Below are 22,771 nucleotides of genomic sequence, written 5' to 3' on the forward strand. Positions count from 1 at the left end.
CACTGTATTACGCTTGTGTCAGGGTGAACTAATAAGCTTTACTAGGCGATAACTCACCGAGGCGAGAGGTGGCGCACTATCTGGTGAACAGCTCGACTCTCTCCTGCAGTGTTGCGTATCTGTACGCGATACCCAGCCAGCTCCCGGGGGAACCCAAGATATCTATCGTAAACGCGGAAGAAGATTCCAGAAAGCGATTTACCTCCTCGTGTACCACGATTGTGTTTCGCACACTACCTCGTTCAATTAATTCAACCTGATTCAGGATAACGCTACGCTATTTACGCCGGGTTCTCATCCCCTTATTATTGTTGCTATTGCTATTATTATATCTCCGCACCGTTGTCTCACGTAAACTGTATTACGCCCAATCTACGTGACAAATTTTACCAACGCATTATGAAGACGTATTTTTCAAGGACACAGGAATTTTTATCGTTAAATTCCACCTGGAGTTCAATGAATTTCACCACCCTTGATCGTTTGGTTGCTGTCGGTTTTGTTTTTTTTGAGAAATGAAAGGTCGAAATGTGCCGCTGTCATTTTTCGATTCGAATAAAAAGTTATCATGTTTTCCAACAAAATAAAGTTTATTGTATGAAAAATGTACGTTCCAATCTATTCATAATTGGTCAGAACGTTTTCTTTTATTGTTTTTTTCAACTCACCTTTTCACCCTTCTCTTTATCGATATACTATATCTATTATCCCGCCTTTGCTGTTACAAAAATTTCGATTGGCAACGTAACAAAAAGAAATGTATTAACGAAAAATGAAACTGTAATATAATAGCTTGTTCATAATGACTTATCGATGTTTTTGCATCTTTTTTACCGTTATTTGTCAGTGCTTCTACTCCAAACCGGAGAATCAATGTACCGTTTAACCGTAAGAAGGTATTGAAACAAACGTAAACACCAAGAGGGAAAAAAGATATATTCGTCGACAACTTGAGGTTAAACGTGTTTAAACAGGAACTCGAAGTTACGAATAAAAGAACGACTAATTAACTAATACAAACAGTTTTTAGTCCGATTCGAATGACACTTCATAAACCAACGATGTTTTGTAAATTACATTTCTCCAAAGACTGATAAAGGGAATCTTGTACTCTTCTTTCATCTCAATCAAGGCATGATTTGATAAATACTTTTTTCGAAAGATTTTGGTGAATCGAAAACTTGAAGCTAAGGATCGTTTTTCTCGATGCATGAAAGTATGACTTACAATTAGATAAAGCTCCTTTCAGGCATACATTTCACAGAGGATCGATGAAAAGATTTTGGCCTCTGGACCGAAATACTTACAAGTCACGATACGGATGACGATAAGTGTTTCCTGCTGAGCAAGTGATTTATACGAGAATTAGAATTTTCGTCGCCGGTACTTCCCATGTGGGCGGTGCATTATTCCATGCTACCAACTCGCCACTCTCAAGCTACAGGACGGTGGATTTTAATCGCGACTCCCTCTTTTTGCGCTAAAATCCGGCGTTTGAATACCGCGCCGTTATCGACAGACTAGAATCGCTCGCTAATCACGTCACAATCGTTCGTGCATGTCCTGCCAGTCTATAAATTAATTTTATCGGTAACGATTAGACGGGAAACACGGACTGCGAGTGATATTTACGAGCGAATGGGTAACAATTAGACAATTTGCATTTCGGAAAATTATCACTTTGCAACAGTCGACCGATACAAATTATTTTTGTTTATTTTTTCCGTTTATCTTCCAACGATCGTTAACTTGAGAACGTGCAGCTTGGCAGCATGATCATTTTGTCTCATTTTTTCCTAACAAAAATTCCAAACTAATTTTTCATTCCAATTCACCTGCCGACACTATGATAGACATTTACGTAATTTTCTCAATTTTGTTCAAATTTGAAGAATTGTTTTATATCATGCATTTTTTCAATCACCTATACCTTTTTCAGACGGATGTAAAATATTCGGTCAACATTCACATCTTTTTATAATTTCCCAGAACACGATTGAGGTATGAATAATACTCTCAGTTCCACGTGTCAATTTCTTTTTTTTATTTATTTATTTTTTTTCAACTATATTATTACGACAGATCGAATGTGTAGTTAAAAACTTAACAGTACCTGCAATAAATTATAATTTGTGGGTTATCAAGAAAATAACAAAATATGTACACATTAAAATTATTTGTAGAAATTTTTTGACACGTTCTAAATAATCATATAATGCGTAACTGTAATATGAACTAAGGAGCCATTTCAACACAAGAATTATCTGACACGCGAAAGATTTTAAATTCATATAATGCCTCATTTCTAAGAGCGTAGGTGGCGAATTTAACTCTACGAAGAAAAAACGTTTCAACGTGACTCATATATGGCTAATTTCGTTGTTCCATTCTCTATCACCATCTCGTAAATTTATTCAAAAAAAAAAAAAAAGTCTGACACGATCACGAGTAAGCCATAACAGTTCGGTTCGTTTGAATCACATGACAAATTGACGAGACGCGGCTCATTTCGCCCTCTGAAACCCAAAATTTATAAACACGTTAACCTTCGCTATTTCGCGAGATGTATCATAATTATCCTCTTTCCGAATGTGCACTTCATGAAATCGTCATCGACGTCTCAATCCCACGAGGTGGAATTCGTGAAAAATGCAACGCAAATGTAACAAAATATGCGAATATAAAGCCCCTGATTCACGGAATCCTCGCGTGCCGATCCATTTTTCTTGTTAATACGCACGTTATTACAACTTTTCCACCATAACGCGTCTAATTGATTAACTCGCGCTGCATACGCGCCAGTATTCGCATATAATATACGCAACGCTTAAAGTTGCAGATCTTACGAGTGACGTTTCTGCCTACGTTAATTGGACCGGCGTGTGGCCTGTGCTGATTAATAATTATCCGTAATTATATGCTAACTGTATACTATATCTATTCACATATACGCGCACATATTCCTATCCGTCTCGACTCTCGACTTGCCGCGGTGAAAACCTGTTCCTCCACTTGCCATCGCAGGGACCTTAGAGCGATTTTCTCAAACCGACAGTGTATCATGGTTTCGAGATTGTGTGCGTCAAATATGCGAATTGACACGATAAATGTTCGCATGCGCGTCAAGGGAAAATTGCAGACTCTTTTTCACCACAAAGTTCAATTTTGATGCATCCGTATTAGTTTTTCGAAATTACAAAAAGTTAGAAAACTTCATGTTCGAACAGGTAATGCAGATTTTAATCAAGCATAGAAGTACGAGATTAAGAAATTCTGAACACTATGAGTGGTCGAGATTCGTTTGGACACCGTTTTTATGAAATATTCAGTAAAACAGGTATCGGTAAATAAAACTGTTTGAATATTGTTGGAATTACGAAAAACGAGGTACGCGTAACCATTTTGCGCTATTGTCGATCCTTTTTTTGGTAATTTCAACGCAAAAGCAGTCTGTTCGGTTTACTGTACTTTTTTAGTTGAATAAGGCTTTAACATCAATTTATTGCTGCACAAGCGTTAAATTTTCGCAACAGTTGCAAGAAAATCTAGTAACAACGATCGTAACGAGAAAGAATACTAACAGATACTAGACTTTCTGGTAACAGGTAGAAAACTAATTTTCATTTTGTACCGAGAACTATATTTTTCGATTGTGGTAAAAAATGAAAATATTTAAAGACTGAGCGGTAAGCGGAAGTAAAAATTTCTCTCGGTGCAAATTCGTTATAATATTTGACAACTATTCGCCAGTGTGGTCGAAAAGCTAGCATTTTTGAGCGTAGTTTGACTCTAGGATTCAATTCTCGGGAAGGAATTGACGTTGATGAGATGAAATATTGATGCAGTGAAACGGAAAATACTCCCCGCTAACCACGATCCGTAATAATGCCGGGAATTTGATACGCCGAGGATATTTTTCCGCTGATTTTTATCCCTTTTCGAATCGAGTACAGGAATAATTCCTGTTTCCAATACTCGACACCGTTTACAGGTAGCCATTTTTGCCCGTCACTTTGTCAGCCTTGACTCATTTAATTTATGTATCACCATCGAGCCCACTTGGAACGCAATAGTTGTATCTTCATTCGCCGTGCCTCGAGTGATACGCAATTTATTTCGTCTCTTTCGGTCAATCGATCTTTGATATTTTGCACTTTTGTATTTATAATTCAGCTCGCACAATATAATACTATAAAAGTGTTTTGGTTAATGACGCGTTGGTTCTCTCGGTGAGTGAATTTTCGATAAAGACACTTCGAGGTGCAAGATAATCGTAATTTAAAGACCCTAAAACCATCAACTACTTTGAATGAATTGAAATTTGTCGTGGAAGTTAAACTGAGTCAAATAAAAGAATCGAAATACTTGTTGAATTTCAACATTTGGAAGCTTCATAGCTTCGAGAAAATTCCAAAACATGTCGGATACTGTAGTGAAAATTTTTTAATTCATAGCGACAATTCATTCTATCATACGTCAAGATATGACATTTCACGTCACAAGTGATGAAAACGAATTTCTTCGAATCAAATCAAAAGGTTGTCCCATCGAATGAAAAATTAGAAGTCTACTTATAAATTGTCAAACCCATTTCTGGATACATCGAATCTTAACACGAATAGACAATAACTGTCAGGCTAAAAATAAGATCCATCAAGATTTCAAACGTAGAATCATACTCTTATAAACTGGAAAAGATAGAAGCGCGTCTCAATGGTTGTGCGTGAGTTATTCATCGCATATAACGTAATGCCTCGTTAACATTTCATTGCAAATCAGACTGGTAAATTTTCAAAGAGTGAGGTTTCTTTGTCGTAATAAATCTCACACCCGCAAGAATGGTTAATAAATATTATCGCCTCGACTGAAAGAATATCGTCTTCAATTTTCGTTCAATGTAAAGATAAGCCGTTAAAAATTTGATCGTGACCATAAAAATGATAAAAACTATCGCGTTTTAGGCAAGTCAACATTATTCATTCATTGCAGAATTACATTTCCTTACACATACTCTGAAAAACCCATAAATTTGAACCAACGTGTCGAATGTCGCAACAAAACAGCCGCATCAGCAATCTTCTAACACAAAAACGATCGCATGTGAGGAAAAAAATTTAATGACGAAGAGCTCGAGTTCTATACTTCCAAGAAAATGACAACGAGCCAGTCGGTTGGATTTTAATAGCCGGTATAAGAATTTACGTACCCAGATGCTTTTAGCCGAGGACGATATGATTTGTGAACTGGTTCGAGTTCTATGTAATTACGTTTATCAAATCGACGAATCAGAGATGCCTCGCGTTGAGTGAACGCGTATTCCGAGGAGCGATTTTATCCGGCGTTCATGCGACCGCTCGAAGAAGAAGCATCGGGCAGAAATCGCGTTCGCCGGGCAAAAGACGCATCATCTTGCTACTCGCCGCTTGGATTGCTGACCACCGACGTCGGTTATCGGCGTAGCAATCATTCTGAGAATTAATAGACTCGTTAAACAGACGCATCCTTGATCAAGGTACGATAAGACAAGGCGCCGCGTGAGGTCCTGACGTGATCGCACTGACCCAGTCCATGCAAAATGAATCCTCGTTCACCGCCCGAATCGCGAAATTAGGGTGATACAGTTTCTTTTTTGCTGGGACAAGGTCTGAACGTTAGTTTTTGCGGTTAAACAAAAAAATTGTTCTTAATCCTTTCGGTCACAGTGGGATGCCTAGCGTCCCACCTCAAAAATTACCCAACCTCATCACAGTTTATTTACAACTTCAAATGGTCTTCGCTACTTCGTATGATTATTAAAATATGGAGTAACAAGTTTTAGTCGGAACCATCGAATTTTGATAGTTTTTTTCGATTTTATATTCACCACATCGGATCGGCCATTTTGGATATGGAAATTATCGAATTCCGACATTTATAGATTTGTGATCAACGAAGCCAAAAACCCACGGGTAACAAAATTCGGGCTGGAATATTGAGTTGTAAAATGTAAAACTGAAAGGGTTAAGTGTATGATCACTTTTTGCTCAATTCTAAGAAGTGCCTCAGACATCTGACTTTCTCGTATTGAAATAACATATGTCGAAAAACATACTTTATTCTTTAGTTTCCTTGCGTAATTTTCCAAAATCATTTTCAGTAGAGTGTGACATTGATATAGTAAGTGTAGATTATTCAAGTATCTTCAAAAATGATGACAGTTTTTGTTAAGTCGGAGCAACCAAAAATCCAGTACTTGTAAAATTTGGGTTGTATGTGTATTTTCTATTCAAAGTGAAGCATCGAAGCCTAATATACCTTATAAAGTCCACAAAGACAAATACGTTAATACAACTGTTACTATGTTTTACTAATACTTGATGTTATTACGCATATTGAGATTAAGTCTGTCCAACTAATAAACCGTAATCACACAATTATTCCAGAAAACTGTACGAAGAAACGGAAATCAGTATATTTTTTGCACGTTACTCTTCAAAGGGAAAGATGCGCTTCGAATGAGGTACCTATTAGACTTGATCCAAAAATCCAATACCTTGGCAGGAATTTCACTTTGGCAAAAACAATCTCTCAGACCATTTTGAAGCAGAAACTAAATACTTTTCTAATCTGAAATGGTCTATTGCACAATTATGCGCCCAGCTAACTACATGCCAAGGAAAAAAATCCAACCGTGAGATCAACGAACCCAATTTATATCATACACTGTAATTAGCGGGTAGGGCGATTCGCTTCAAGGACAAAGTCGTAGTGCCAGCCTTGGAAGCTAAGCAGTCCGATTGTTCACCGAGCCAATTAATCTAGGTGATGTGCCGTTCTTGGTTGGGTTGCGATGATTCGATGCCGAAAGCCACGCCATCACAATGAGTGGCTGTTACTTTATTCCTGGCACATTCTGCATGTATAGTGGAAAGACAGATCGACAACGCGTCAGCGAAGTGATTTTAAGGACTTTGACTTACTGGATCCAACTATTCTACATAGGGGTGAAGATCTTTGCAAATAGGAACCAAATTCACGGAGTCATCTTATAGTGTCGGGTCCAGGAAATCTGCTCATCGCAGAGCGCAATTTATCGTGAGCTCATACCTTGAGGCATTGCTTCACGTTATTGTAAAAGGGGTCTCTGATCGTCGAAATTTCGATCAACAATGCAATCGTCCTCGAAAGTTATTTCATCCTACTTTTCTATGTACTTTAGTTTAGTACTCTACTCGGTATAGACATAGTGAAACCAAATGCACATACCGATATGATGATTCCAGTTCAGTCCATTTCATTCAATTTTAATTCAAATTTTCGGACACTAGACATGTCATTATATTTCTTTCTACAAACGCGACGCATTGCACAATGTGAACAGTATTTAACATTCAATTATCAACGCGTTGACGCAACGAGTTTAACGTGCATTGTACTTGTATAATTGCGTAACAGACCTGATTCACAGCTTCCAATAAGACGGTAGGTTTTCATGTATGAATACAGATTTTTATATTCGAAGAATCTCTAACCGCAAATCTCGTTCTCGAAACTAAGTATAAAAAAGTACGACGACTCGGGGATCTCCGGAAATTTGCAGCCCATTCCTTACGATATTTTTGTGGTTCACCACAGACTCATCCTACATGACCTTCGGTGAGTAGATTTACGTCACGTGTTACAACGCTTCGTCCAGTTTTTTGGGGAGAAGACACGAATTTCAGGAATGAGAAACCGCAAGAGGAGTGCAGCTGTGTACCGGAGTTAATATTCCGGCAAAAAGACCATGAAAAACAATAAAGAGAACAACGCCTCGCGGCGCGGAAAGTAAAAGGCCAGACTTACCAGTCCGTCGCAGGCGGAAATTGCTACGTGAGAATTCTCGTGTCCTCGAATGACGCCACGATAGTGACACTTGCTTCCATGATTTCTCGGGGGCCGTCTAACGTGGACGTCCCTCTTCCGGCGCTCGACAGTCAGCCCAGGGGAGATGAATCCGCGGGAAGGTTTCAGGTCGAGGTGATACTCCGACCCGGCAACCATCATCCGGTAGTGAACTTTAGCTCCATCCTCGTCGTGATGGTGCGTCACGTTGTGAGACAGGAGTTCACCACTTGGGGTCACTTTGTACGGCGTCGCGACGTCGAAGTCGTCAATGGCTTCGCCATGGGTATAAATGCCTGGAATTAAAACGCCCACCTTTCATACCGCATCAATTTACCACTTGATTTTCAAACCGATTCGATCACTAAGGGATGGATCGACGGCTCGACTTCGATCGCACTTTAAAGCTGACTTTGAGTCTCGTTCAGGTTCAACGGTTTTGACTTTGGATGATCTCGAAGAAATTATGCCTTGGTAGTAGAATGATTGTCTCGTTTTTTGCCCAATTTGGTACCGCAAATTTAATGGCTTCTAGGAAAACGACGAGTGACTAGGCTTTTTAGATGTAACATACATGTAACGAAAAATACAACGAATTGACTTTTTACGTTAAAATCATAAACTTTGTTGTAAGATTGTGTTGAGTTCTGACGGACATTTCGTTCTTGAGGTATGGATATAGTGAAAATTATCGGCTCTTGTACTTTTTCAAGTCGAATATCTAAGAATCATGACGTGATGTACCATTTTATGTGCAACAGGCATTTTAATCCCGTGAAAACCTATTCAAAAAAATTTGTGACTTACAAAAGTAAGATAAAGGTGATTTTTACTGTGCATTGTAGTGGGATACTAAAAATGTTGCTCGGAATAACTCAAACGCCAAATAAAATATATTCCTTCGGCATGTTCCACTGTTTACTTGGAATGTGAAAACGTATGTTTAGTAAACTTACGATGCATAGCAATTATGTCCATGTGTCTACAAACCGAAAAATACAAATTCTTCGAAAAACTCCTTACGAACCATAATTTCTGAATTTTAATTCCTTAGTTCCGGAGGATATGGTTAATGTTATTTCTTTGGATTTCAAATAACTGCTCAGATTTTTAAATTTCTTTTAACGATTCATACTGCAGATTATCAATTTATTAGTTCGTTACAGTACGTTGATTATTTATACTTCTTCAATGAAGATTGAAGCCTGGAAAACTTCGTTTTTTCGAAACATAGTGGTTCAGAAACTCGAGTCTTAACATATTACAAAATTTTGGATCACAGACTGCGGAGGAATTTTCCGGTACCGTTGATTTCACCATCAAAATGGCACCAGAAGAATGTTTCCGGTGTTTAGTTTGTTTTTTGGAAAAAACCCGGGATCGATCGTCACTCTAATAACGATGTTCAAGCCTTGGCAGTATAATCTCGGGTGCGAAAGTATTGCAATCGCTCTTACTGAGCGTCAGTTGAGGCTGTTTTATCAATCGACCGCTTTATTAGGCCTATCACGTTGACTGTGATGAATTAGGTAAGCGGACACTTTCAGGTGATTTGTCAACATTGCTCTGTACGGTTGACTCGTTCGGTGATGAATTATTCGCGATAACCAGCCGGGCAGGCAGAGGCACGAGAGACGCCCGTGTCGTATTAAAAGGCAACACGTCGTTGCTCATTGTCTGACGTCGAATTGATACCGTCGTGCCAAATTGACACCGATTCCAAAATTGACTCAATTTTTCCTCGATCTTCCCAATTGATGAACCGTCACCCGAACATCAATTTTCTACCATCTTCAACTTTCGGAAAGTCAAAACTTTGCGGGGAACCTTGCCTAAAACTGTCCTGCTCCACTTAGTGATTTATTCGCACTTCATTTGTGATTGATGGATTTTGAAATGCGTTATACGTGAAATATAACCTTACCACCGTAATTTGATACATCAAAACAACTGGAATAACTTATTATTAAAAGTTCTCTGAAAATTCAGAGAATATCGTTTAAATGGATCAAGTTTTGTTCCAACATAGTTTCACATTTGTCCTTTATTTCTGGTTCGGAAATCAAAAAAAGAAATCGGAAGGTTATTTGATCTAAAAATGTCTTAATGACCGAAGTTTATCCGTTTGAACACGATGTTTTTGATTTTTCTTTGTTTTGAGAAGAGATACTTTTGATAAAATCCGACTAAATGAATTCCCACATACCACTTTTGGAAGCTTGATTTAATCGTTCTTTGTTGTAAATCGTGCTGCAGAAGAATTTGATCAATTCATTCATACAATTGTGAAATTTACCGTTTTTGAAATGAACGAAACTTCAGCAACGAGTGTGAATCAGAATAATCCGAAACTCCCTAAGTCGTTCGCATCTTTTGAAAAGCATATGTGTAACCTGTTGACATCTTTGTCACGAATAGCGAAAAGCACACAGTTATTCACTCGTCTCATACGTGACTTGGATTTGCCATAGCTTTAGAAACGTTGACATTCTCGCGGAGATCGTGAGGAATTCTCGTTCAAGAATCACTTTCGTGACGTTCACGAGATGTCGGCCGGTATAAGCGAGGAGACCTCGGAAACCGGGTTATACTTATCCTTGCCAATCGTTTTCATCGCAATCATAAATACCGGATTATAGGATCATTTCTATTGTTCGGTCCGTAGACTCGAGCGGCTTTAACGGCACGCCGCTTTTTATACCCACCGAGCGTATATCACTACTTATTTATTACCGCATTTACACACAATCCGCGCGAAAATGAAAGGTCCATACTCTATAGGTTCCAAGGGGATATATTGCATGCGGTTGCGATAGAAGAATGGGAAGTAAAAAATCCCTCAGCAGACATCTATAAGTAAGTCAAACTGCTTCGGAAAATATATCGCCACTCGAAAACGGTTTTAATTTTTTCACTTTTTTGGTACGAAAAGTCTTTCCAGAACACATTCCGATAGAAAATAATGAAACTTGACTTACCGCGCATGCGCGAACCTTCTCGAATTTCTTTTTGCACGTTAGCCACCTCAAGTTTCATTTGTCAATCGCAGCATACGGAGGTTATGTAGGTGATGTAAACTTTTTTCGGTCAAGCAGATCTCAAATAGTTAATGTAGCGATTTGGGAAAGCTTGGTGAGATTTTCTGGCGGACTGATCGATGACTGATGACCGTTTCGAGTCGTCGTAACAATTATGCCCGGTTCCGAGTGAGTTGGCTGCCCTGCCTAGCGGCCCAACAGATTTCGTTTATTTTGCGCACGCGCAGTCGGTCACTCAGCGTGCAAAGTTACCGCGTTTTCTCTCGCAAGTATATATATATATATATATATATATATATATATATATATATATATATGTATATGTTTGGAAATGGTTGCATCGCGGTGTGAGAAATGATCTCATGTTTCCCTCCTATCGCTCGTATAGTTTATGACGAAAACACTTCACCTCGACGGAAGTACAGATTGAGGTGATTATCGTCGCATCGCTTATGGCGGCTGGTCTGTAGGTACCCACTTGACGGAGTGGCTGAATGCTCATTTTGACGGCGTGGACTTCTGATTCCCACAGTTGGGTATCGTTCAAGACTAACGTTTCTATCAGTGGACCGTTGTGCACAAATATATATATAGCATATACATGGGTATATAGGTATACGGTGTACAGACGAGCATTAACAACCGACAGCAAGCGGGCAACAATCGATCGTATCTCCTTCTCCTGTCGTGTGGATCGACGTTCGACCATCAATTTGATACCGGCCTGGACTCTAAGAGCTCTTTGAAGATCCGATCGGCTCTCGTGTTGTCGAAATTCGGTCAGGAAAAAATTGCCATCGGCTGATCGCTCCTGGTCTGGACAGACTGTTTATTCAGGCGCACAGATTCGTTACAGAAGACTTAAAAAAAAAAAGAAAGAAATAGACGCTAATAAGAAAGACCCAATTAAATAACAAACACCTCAACATGCTCAGTCATTCTGGTGTGGAAATCATCAATTACCAAGAATTAAACCATGAGATACATGGTCGGACGATAAGTTTCGAAAAGTGATTTTTGTTGGATCGGAAAAAGTTACCATGGAGAATATCACGCGACATTAACGTTGAGGTCATTAGTGTTCGTACAATAAGCTTGAAGGCAAATTCTTCTCAATGATTCAGGAAACGTGATCAGGATTTTTACATACAATAAAGAATATCAAGTCTGTGTCATTGAGTTGGAATAATTATTTCGGTTCTAGTGTTCACCGAAAGATTGTTCTCTGCTAGGCGTAATTATCTGTGAAAAGATATCCTTTCATTATAATAGGTATAACGGAGAGAAGTTGCGAAATCTTCTCACTCGAATACCCCGAAATGAATTCAGACGTGTGATATGTCCACAGAGCGCGAGGGAGCTTTGGGAATTGGAATATTAACGCTGTTCGTCGTATGATTTGCACTGTCAATCCTGTTCAAACATTGACGAAGACGAGAGTTAAAGAGTAGGTAGGTACATCAAGAAGGCGCGGATTCAGCTGTTGAAGAAAAAGAAATAATAAGGTGAAAAGGTGAAAAAGGAAGGTGAAGACGACTGGCTGATTAAAAATCTTCAAATGGTGACCGAACCGTTATCGACGAGACCAGAAGTTACCACAGAAACCAGTTTCACTCAGTGAGTCATTGATGGTCTGACTCTAGCCGCTTGCCTCACGAAAAATGAAACCGAATTAACATATAAAGTTATTGAATTAAATCGTTAAGACTAAAAGTACCACGGCCTGATGTCATTAAAAATTATACGAATCATGAACGTGATGAACAAAAAACTTCACGAGCACGATTTCGCCATACGCGTCACTTTTGACTGTATAGAATAAAACGATTTCCAACTTTTTACTTACAATTAGTTACGACTGGTGCAGCCTTTATATTTCTCAAACTTTCATACCGATCAGACGTTAAAATTTTGCCAAAAGCGTGAAATAGAAATTTTCACTGCGAATCGATTTGATTGTTTTTGAAGATGCAACTCGATTTCTCAAGCATCGGTTTTCAGCTTGTGTAAAAGTTATCGCACAAGCGAAAATTTCGTTACTCTGGACAACTCGCGTCTGTTTTGACGCCGCTCGATTTTCCTGGGCAACTTTTCAAGTCGCACAAAGAGACTGACAATGAGCTTACCTGGAAAAAGTCAAAGTTAAAGGTGACCACGTACAGCTGGAAAGGGACAAGAAGGAAAAGAATAACTTCGATTGAATGGACATCAATCCGCTCATTGTCTCGTCAAAGCGGCCGAACGTTGCCCAAGAAAATATTGGCAGGCTTGTAAAAGCAGAATCGTCATTCTTTCAGAGTATTTCGTAAAAATTGTAGCACGATTGGATAAGCCGGTTCGAAACGGTGCTTTTTGCGACCCAGCTTCTGACCCTTGCAAATGCGGAATCCCTTAGTGGAAACATTGAGTTGAAAAATATATGAGAAAGTAGCTTTCAGTCCCGCTTTTAGTTCCCTATATGTAAAAAAATTTTAGCGGTTTAGAATATTCTGTGACAATTATCGAATGAATTTTAGAACGCCGGTTAAAAAGCGTAAGAAAATAAGTAATTCTGTGACTGAGGGAAGTAAATCTGTGTTAAACGTTTCCAGAAGATTGATTAAAATCTCTGAGAGCTTTTCAATTCCAATTGCGGTAACTCGGTAGAATTTTTTTGTTGAAAAACTTGGGGCATAAATTTAAAATTGTTTGAAAAGTAACGACTCTGGAATCTTGGTAATATCTTTACAGGAAAAACAAAAGGCTTATACCTTGTCAAATGCATTTCTCAGATGAATTTACTAATAATCGCACACTGGATATCAATAAATTTCATCTTCCTTTCAATCTGCCTGAAAAAATCTTAATATTATTATCAATAGCTTACATATGGATTTTTCATTTCATATTGTTTTAAAATTAGGAAAAATCCATCAGATTCGAGCGATTCCACTCTACCTTGGCTTATTTCGTTTAGCCAATTATTTTCTACAATTTTGCCGTAACGATTAATTTTTTTCGAATGCTTAGACGAATACTGTTATTTGTTGATCCAAATCGATGTCCATTTAATCCTGTAAAATTGAATATTGGACAACAAAACATTATAAAAAAATCGTTTTCGAGTGAAGTTGTTGAAAATAGTCGACCGAACAAAGTAAGCCAAGGTAAAATGAAATCCATCAAATCTGATGGATTGTTCTCAATTTTAAAACACTTTGAAATTAAAATTCATATCCAAGCTGTTGCATATAATTGTAAGATTTCTTTCCGGGATATTTAACGGAAATTCTCTCAGCTCACGAGTAGATAAATGCCATTAATATCCAATACGTGATTCCTGAGTATGAAATTAATTCGAAAAGTACCGAATCGAGTGTATAAAACACCTTGACCAAAGAATTGCAGCACATGTCGCTCGTTATTTTCAATCAATTAGACAAAACGCGTCGTTACACCATAATGGCTAAATTACAGGGTGAAACAAATGAAGACATCAGACACGAGGGTTATGAGATTGTTTCCGCGAAGTTGCGTGCGACACGCCTTATTTGCCGCACTTTCAAATGCCTTGCCGGTTGAGTAATTAGCAGCCTGATATATGTATAATTCCACACGTGTAGTACGTACGTATCTCGTATCTAATTCCTCTACCGGTAAACTGAGACTCAAGTAGTTCAGACAGGCAACTGGCTTCGTCACCTTTCGAATTGAACTTTGATTCGCAACGCAACAAAGATATTGCGGAACAAAGTTTCATTGCGCGTGCCAATAAAGTTACAATATTTCAAATACCATCTTATTTTCCTCGTCTTTCCATCCAAGCTTCTTTCGAACGTCCGAATTGGCTAAATTTTATTTAAAATCCACAAGCTGGAACGCTCTCGTAAACCAGGATGAATTAATTAGTCTCGTGACGTTAACTGCCGGTGCGTATCTGAAGCCAATCTGTATTTCTTGGAAAAGACAACCAATTAGTCGATTAAACTATACTGCTAAATAATTATCGCCATTTTATTTTTTTTTCACCTTTTTTTTTTTTTCTCGCACAGGCACGAGAGGCGCGGGAAAATTACGGCGTAGTATCATTCCTCTAATTTCTGCAATCCATGAAGCATAAATCTGAATAATTGCAAATCAGTGCAATCTAGTGTTCGAAGATGAACTTCGTTCGATCCTCAAAAGTTCCTTCGAACTTTATACGTTACATGTGAAGTATTTTGGCTCGATGCGATGCAAATCGAGGATCGGCTGAATCATCGGTAAGATTCGAATCCTCGGCAGTGAGTTGTAGCGCAAAAAGTGAAAACCGACGATACAAATCGTGTTCGAGATCCTGCGGCGACTAACCGCGATCGTGAGCATGTGTGAAAATATAAATCTCAACGTGAGCCGAGAGAGGGCAACTTGAGAATTGTCAATTGAAGTATAGATATAATGATTTACGCGGTCTTAGGCAGGCATTTATCATTGATTGGTTTGATTGCGAGGCAAATGCCCGTTAAGCGTACCCTGAGCAACTCACCACGCAGGTAGGTAGGTATAAAGTTGGTCAGCCTGTTCGTTGGTTGGTAGGCTTGAGTGTCCGCAGCATGCGGTTACGGTCACGCTTCATCTGTTCAAGAAACGTCGCCATGATCGGAGACGAGAAAAGGACAAGGGAAGGAGAATCCACGTTACAATTAGGAAACGCTCCAACAGTCGTTTCAATTCGTCTTCGGACTGACTGTCAGCGATAAATTTCATCAACTTTTAGTCGGAAGACGAATTTTCCATCTGTCTGCTTCTAGAAGGTTATGAGGCTGAAGTTAGTAACGTAAACGTAACGATACGTCAGTTGGCAATTTGAGAATCATTTTTAAGAAGTTGGATTTTTAGAATCATACCGTATTTTGTTTACAACGATTTACTAAATTGCGGAAAGTCAGAAACGTGCGAATTACAGGTTTTTCCTAAACATGCATCGTTACGGTAACGCTACTAATTCCATCTTTCAGGTTGGTCAAAAGTCGCGATTGTTTATTAATTTTGTTGTTGAGATAATCACACATTCGGTATTCATCGAATTGTAATATTCGTCAGCTGTGGAGGTCGCTTGAAACAAGTAATACTGGATTCATAAACAAAAGCTCTGATATGGATACTCTTCTAATGAAATCTTTTAAGATCCAGTAAGTTCGTTCCATTTCACTTAACAATGGCTTATTTTATACAAAAGACTATTTTTCACGTTCACCGTAACCGGTTTTCAGTAGTGGAATCGACGTCACAATTTTTTGATCAGAATCAATTTCGGTGAGATTTTGTAAAATAGAATATTTAACGTCTCGAGCATGACAATAAAAAGAGTTTCGGTAAATTTGTAGAAAACAGTCTTCTGAATAAAATTAGCCATTGTATCCGTCGAATCCAATGAATTATCAACTATATTTTTACAAATTATGAAACAATTTGAATCGAATCATCGATATCTAAACTTTATTATCAATAACTCCAATATCTTCATAGCTTACGAATCCAATACTGTAATCAATACTCGATGTGCGACGATCAGAAATCGAATAAAAAGCATCAATTTTTTGCAAACCAAACATCTCACTTATTCCCCAATCAACAGACTCCCGGAGAAGCTCCGTGAGGATAATTAGGATTAAATTGCGATTCGCGGGTAGAAGAAAAGATGCAGCCTCAACTCCAGATGGTTAGTCCTTCAAATTCGTCCTCGAGACTATCTTCTATTATTTCTCGCTCAGCCGGCTTTCTGGCTTTCTTTTTTCGCGCCTCCTCCTCTCCTCTCCGACTCCAACTTCGTCTCTTTTATCATTGTCTCTTTTTTCGCCTCTCTCTTTCTCCCTCTCTCCTCGTTCACCGATATTATGTGTGCGGGCGGACGAGCCGAAGACACCGGTCTTGTGTGAGGACTTGTGGCCAGCCACGTGGGACGCGAGGGTCGATAGGTAATGAGTGGTCAAACCCACGCGCGAAAATTTCTTTTTCAAGAGATCCACCCATTCATGCTCTGCCTCGGCCGCCCTGACATCAACATTATCGTCAACGTCAACGCAGCCCTCGGTCCGCGATTCCACAACCTGCAGTCCTCTTTCATTCCTTCGTCCTCTTTCTTCCCGCGTCCCACGATTTTTCACCAACGTGAAAACACCGCGATAATCGTCGAGGTCAAGGGTCACGTCTCTCGGATTTCGACTGACCGCTTATACGCCGAATCTCGTCAGTGGTCGTTGACATGTTTCGCTGTTGAGGTCAAAGTTTTCACGAATAATCACCGATCGACAGTGTGAAGACTGTGAAACAAGCTTTCGAAAGCACAAAGATAGAAACGGGTCGGGTGAAACTTTTTTTATTTCAGTACGATTGATTCTGACGTTTTAGAAAAATTCACGCTTTATGTTCAAAGAGTAAATATCAATTTTGGAACTTCAAGATCTCCGGAATTTATAACGATCGACGGACGACTGATCCCCTTCGAAAATATTCTAGAGTGGATGTTTGGAGCTTACGAGCTTACACACGTCGGATTAAAAACTTTGATCCTTTTTCGGAAATTGGACCGAGTTAAACGGCAATTTGAAAATATGTAGATAAAAAGTTCGTAAAGTCCCATAAAATTTGAGATGAACTTTGACGACGACGGTTTTCCCTCACGGAAAAAAAACCCCACTCGGGTGTAAATTCGTACCCCCGACTCATAGATAATGCTAATTTCCCATAAGAAAAAAGTCAGGGGTACGAATTTACACCAAATTTGGGTTTTTTTCCCGCGAGGTTTCATCCGTCACAAAAGCCGAGCTGGGTGTTTAAATAATTAGCGCAGAACCAATTTTCAAGCTGGATATAATCAAGGTTTCGAGAGGTTCGATCAGAAGCACCGACAGGATGGAAACATGGTTGTAAATAAATACCCGCAGGCATTATTTACACATACATACATCCCCGTTAGAAATAAAATAAGAGAGAAAAGTTAGCGCGGTGACAACTAGCTCACCTTGACAGTTGGATCCACGTCGATCGGCGTGACTTGAGCCGAAATTTAACCGAGAGTTCAGACCGCGAGTATCGTAATGTTTTTTCAAGGTACAGCTCAGACACAGCGATCGAAAGCTGACAGCCGATACCGACTTGTGAATCGATTCTATCGATCAATATACACCGTGAGGTCATCAATTCCTGCATCATTTGTGCCTGAGTTACGCGGATATATTATATTTCCCGACAATTATCGGCAGTCGTTTCGAATTACTCATAGAATAATTGGGTCTGCATTGAAACGACGATTGGTCTTAATCGCTTCTGGCAGCTCAGCTCTTATATTTCTTGGCTTCTGGCTATGAAGCTGCGCGGTTTCTTGCTGCTTCTCGATTATATAAAAGCGATGCTCTTTTCCATCTTTCACTGTATTACGTTAGTGTGTTCCGAACCGTGATTAATTTGATTTTTGGAATTTTCAATGTCATCTATTTTGCACGTATTAGCAAATCTATTTTTTTTTTTTTAAGTCAATCGAGCTTGGCGGAAATTCACATCCACAGCTGTTTTACATGGAAAACATTAAGATTTCAAGAAAGTTTAGACGATCTCGAATTATTGCATAATCGAACTTTTTTTTCAATTAGGTCCTGCTGAACCTTTGCGTTAGATGGATTCAATGACGATGAGAAGAAATAGAATCGGTGATTATGACAGCAGATGTAACTTAAATTTCATCAATTATACGTCAATCGTTATCATAGATGTTTCGTTTTACACCTGAAGTTTCTTTTGGCCTTTAGATTTTTCAAATTCCTCGAATATTGCTAGGAAAAAGCTCAGCGCTCTGAATTAGTTGAGATGAACTTTTGTCCCGCCCATAATTCAAGATCGTTGAAATATCTTCAAAGATCGATATCAATTACAGAGCAGAATTACACTTCCTTTATACTCTGGAGCTGGTGCTAATTGATAATCGGTGATAGACAATCGATAAAGCTAAGAATTTTTTGAATGAGAATGGTTTCTTTTCTACATTTTAACACTCGGCTCTGCTCTGGAAGAGAATCATTTTTGAAATAGTTGAAAAAAAAAAATGTTAAATTCATAATAGTGTTTGTAGTCAATCGGCTGGGCTGGAGAAATCGAAAGACCAACAGAGGAAATATTTTGATGGATATCAGCTTGTTCTGCAAAGATTAGAAAGAAATCGAAGGATGACCCGAGGCCAAAAGTTGTGTCGCGTTTGAGAGAAGCCAGGCATCGCGACGCATAGACAGGCGTGTGATTCAGCGATAGGAACGAAGCGATTACGCGTCGTGTGACCGATGTAGTTTCAACTATAATGATCCTCCTCCTCCTCTTCCTCTTCCTCTTCCTTCTTTCTTTTTTCTTCTATGTAGACACACGTTTTTTCCTCCTCCTCCTGCCTCTAAATTAATGTCGAGAGCGCGACGAGCAACACACGAGTTGATAGTTCCTGGAAATTCTATCGAATCCAGAAGCCTCCACCAAATAATTCTCCGTCCTCTCTTTCTCTCTTTCTCTCCTTCTCTCCTTCTGTCCTTCTCTCCTCGTTCACGAGTGCCGTGGAACGCAGTTGACGAAAGATCGTGTCTCTGATCAAAGCTTCCGATATTCAAAGGAAACGGCTGTTAAACCAGGCGGTGATTTTTACTCGTTAACTCGTTTATTTATTTTGTTTTACGTCCGTTTCTTTTATTTATTCATTTCTTTTTTCTCCAATTTCTTTTTTTTTTTTTTTGTTTTGTTTTGTTTTTTATTGTTATTATCTTCTTCCCAAGGCGAATTATACGAGGCGTCGCCTTTATCGCTAATGTATTCAGCCGCGTTATTCGGACCCCGCGAGTGGGCCCCGGGGCCCCCCGAAGAAGATGCGACGGGTCCATTGACAGGGGCCCACGCACTCCGAGGAGTATGCATTATTTATTACATGGCACCTACGCGCCTCGCGCAGCCATTCACAACTGGGACCGATGCTCGTCAAACGGCCGGCATGAATGGGCCCGTCGTTTCCTCCGCTGGGCCCGCGGGCCCTGGGCCAGCGTGTAAGTCCCGAACCCTGAACCCTGCCCCGGAATTTCTTACTTCACGAGGCCTGGCGCCAAGTAATGAACCGCGTCGCGTGGGCTGATGGGTAATTATGGAAACGGCACTCGAATGCAACCGCGGCGGTACAAACAAGGACATTTTTTTTTACACCGGAAACGAGGTACCACTTGGAGGCTGTTAGGCAAAACACCGAATGTACGAACACTGCTCGATGTGTGACTCAAGTAAATAGAAGGTCTCGCTTGTGGGTTTTTATCGGCGGAGATCAAAAAGTCTAATGCCACGGCCCATGAATCGAATTTCCGAAAAACTAGGAAATCAGTCTAACAGAAATTCGAAATTTTAGCAAATAATTGGACAGGGTTTGGAAAAGGTAAGACATGAAATCTTCATAATATGCATCAGTGAAAAGTTAACCAAATTCTGAAATTTCGAGTTTTTGGCTTTATGTTACATTTTGCCTTACTGAATTTTTTACTATTCTATTATATGTGGACTTTATACACTTCGAAGTTCGATGAAATCGATTTTCGTGTCTTTGAAAATTCGATATTGTGACTATTCTGTTTTGCAGCCATTCCACCTTTTAATCCCTGACAAATCGAAGTTAGGTATTCGTTTTACTGTAAACCAAAGAATGACGTTGAGGAATCGAAATTAGTCCGACATTTTGCGTAACTCAAGTTATGCCATTAAATATTGCACAAAAACGCAAAGTTTTCAAAGTAATATGTAGTAGTACGTATCTTTGTATTTCTGATTCCATTTTAAACGCAATAACGTTCATCTTATTCGATTTCCAAAACGATTGAGAGATTGAAGTTAGCAGCATGAAAGTAACGGAACATCAAAATTGAGAACCGCTATCTTCCAACTTCGGAAGTACTTTAAAAGAATCGAGTTTGGAATATATGAGCATGTACAGCGTATATTTTTTGCTTTGTTGAAGCTAAGTGAATTTTTCACACAATCCTTACCCCATAGAATTTCAAAATTAGTCGAATCACTAAAACTGCGACGTGGAATCCCGTAAATGTTTTCGGATTACGTTCGTTGGCTCCGCAGCCACGGAAATATTGAACAATTTTTTAATGGAACCATGCAACAGTGTTTCAACCGGATGCATACGAGAAAAAGATTATTGGATAAAATCACATCAACTTTATTAAGTAGTCAGTTAATGAAAGTAAACTGCGATAAATCGCCGTTTCACTTCGTTCGTTACCCGAACACTTTTGATCATTTACTTCTATTTTCCGTCTGCCTTTATCGATTATCCACCGATGCTTTTACCGCGTGTCAATGTAAACTTCGGTTGAAATTGAATCAGAAAACTGACTCCAATATAAACAAGCTTGGTTAAGCGATTACTCATAGTTTATATGATAGATTTGAAGTATGGTTTCGACGAGTTTTTTAGTAGTTTTTGAACTTCGAATCGTTGTTAATTTGCTCTGATTTCATTTTTCATGACTAGTTTAGCGGAGAACGTGTAATTATAAAAGAATTACGACTCGTTTCCGGTGGTAATCTTTGCGTTCTTCTCTGTTGAACAAAGAGTACTATTAACAGTTTATTTCATTGTCTCACGAAACCGAGGTGATAGAACAAAGTGTGGCTACTTTTCTTCATTTTTTTTTCAACATACAAGCTAGTTGTAGGTTTTTCTGTAACAATTATTACTCCAGTGTCTCTGTAAGTATAATGAAGTCAACCTCGAAATACAAAAAATCAAGCCAACGAGACTCGAGATATGAAAACGGGTAAATTTTTTTTACGCCGCAAGCCCCGCACAAAGTAACGTGGATATTCAGAGTAAATTGCTAACGACTAAAAGGTTTCATGCGCATGCGCTAAAATTCGAGATCACGAGCAGTTGTTTTGTCAGGGCGACCAGCATTCATGGATTCAGATGACAGGTCACCGCGATCTGTGTAACCTCAAGAACGTTGGTCACCCTGACAAAACAACTGCTCGTGATCTCGAATTTTAACGCATGCGCATGAAATAATTTACTCGTTAGCAATTCACTCTGTACATGAAAACGTGAATTCCTAACGACTACACTTTTGTGATTTACTGCGCATGCGCTACAACCGAGAGCAGTTATTTGCCAGGGTGTCCAACCCTCATAAATTCAGACGACATCCACGTAAAAACACGCGTGCAAATTTTGCAACAAAAAGACAGCAATGGTTGCAAAGCATTGTTGGAAATATTGAAACAAGATGTTTCCTCAATTGCTATCAAACTCAAGCAAATCATTCTAAACAAGCTTTATCGGCAAAATATCTGCTATATGCAGGCAACTCTTGCCGTATGTGAAAATAACAAACAATCATTGCTTCAAATTTTTGGTAAGAATGCGACAGCAATCACGGCAAGCGAAAAAAACGATTCACACGCAATGTATATAACTTCAAAATTCTTGACAGTTGTCGCTGGCAGTTTCGCTCAACATCGACAAATGTCAAAATTTTTTAGGTTAATGACAATTGGTCGCCCTGGCAATCAGATGCTCTCGGACTTTGGCGCGTGCGCATTAAATTCTAGCAAAGGCCGGACCATGCAGTCGTTAGGAATTCACTCTGTAGGTATACATGTATACGTGTGTAATATCTTTATGTAGGCACGAGGATGGTGGTTACCCGTAGCCGGTGGACAAATTATCCATACCTGCACTTACCGGGGCGAGTAGTTAAGGCAATATAATGTGATGTTGGGTAAACTGCCTCGACGGAGCAATTTTCTCTGATTACGATAATTGGCTCCAACTAGACGCTAATTTCGTAACATCTGGCGTCTCCGTGCGGACGGACACAAACAGAATTCGC

At 39.2% G+C, this 22,771-nt stretch overlaps 1 protein-coding gene across 1 annotated transcript in view; it reads right to left on the reverse strand.

Moving 5' to 3' along the window:
- LOC124177752 (A disintegrin and metalloproteinase with thrombospondin motifs 7) overlaps positions 1 to 22,771 on the reverse strand; it is a 56,168-nt gene that overhangs the window by 20,395 nt on the left and 13,002 nt on the right. Inside the window, exon 3 of the mRNA XM_046560521.1 lies at positions 7,825 to 8,159. Coding sequence (XP_046416477.1) covers positions 7,825 to 8,159 — 335 coding nt within the window. The remainder of the gene's footprint in view (positions 1 to 7,824; positions 8,160 to 22,771) is intronic.

The sequence above is a fragment of the Neodiprion fabricii genome, chromosome 3 (assembly GCF_021155785.1).
Source record: "Neodiprion fabricii isolate iyNeoFabr1 chromosome 3, iyNeoFabr1.1, whole genome shotgun sequence".
NCBI classification, from domain to species: domain Eukaryota; kingdom Metazoa; phylum Arthropoda; class Insecta; order Hymenoptera; family Diprionidae; genus Neodiprion; species Neodiprion fabricii.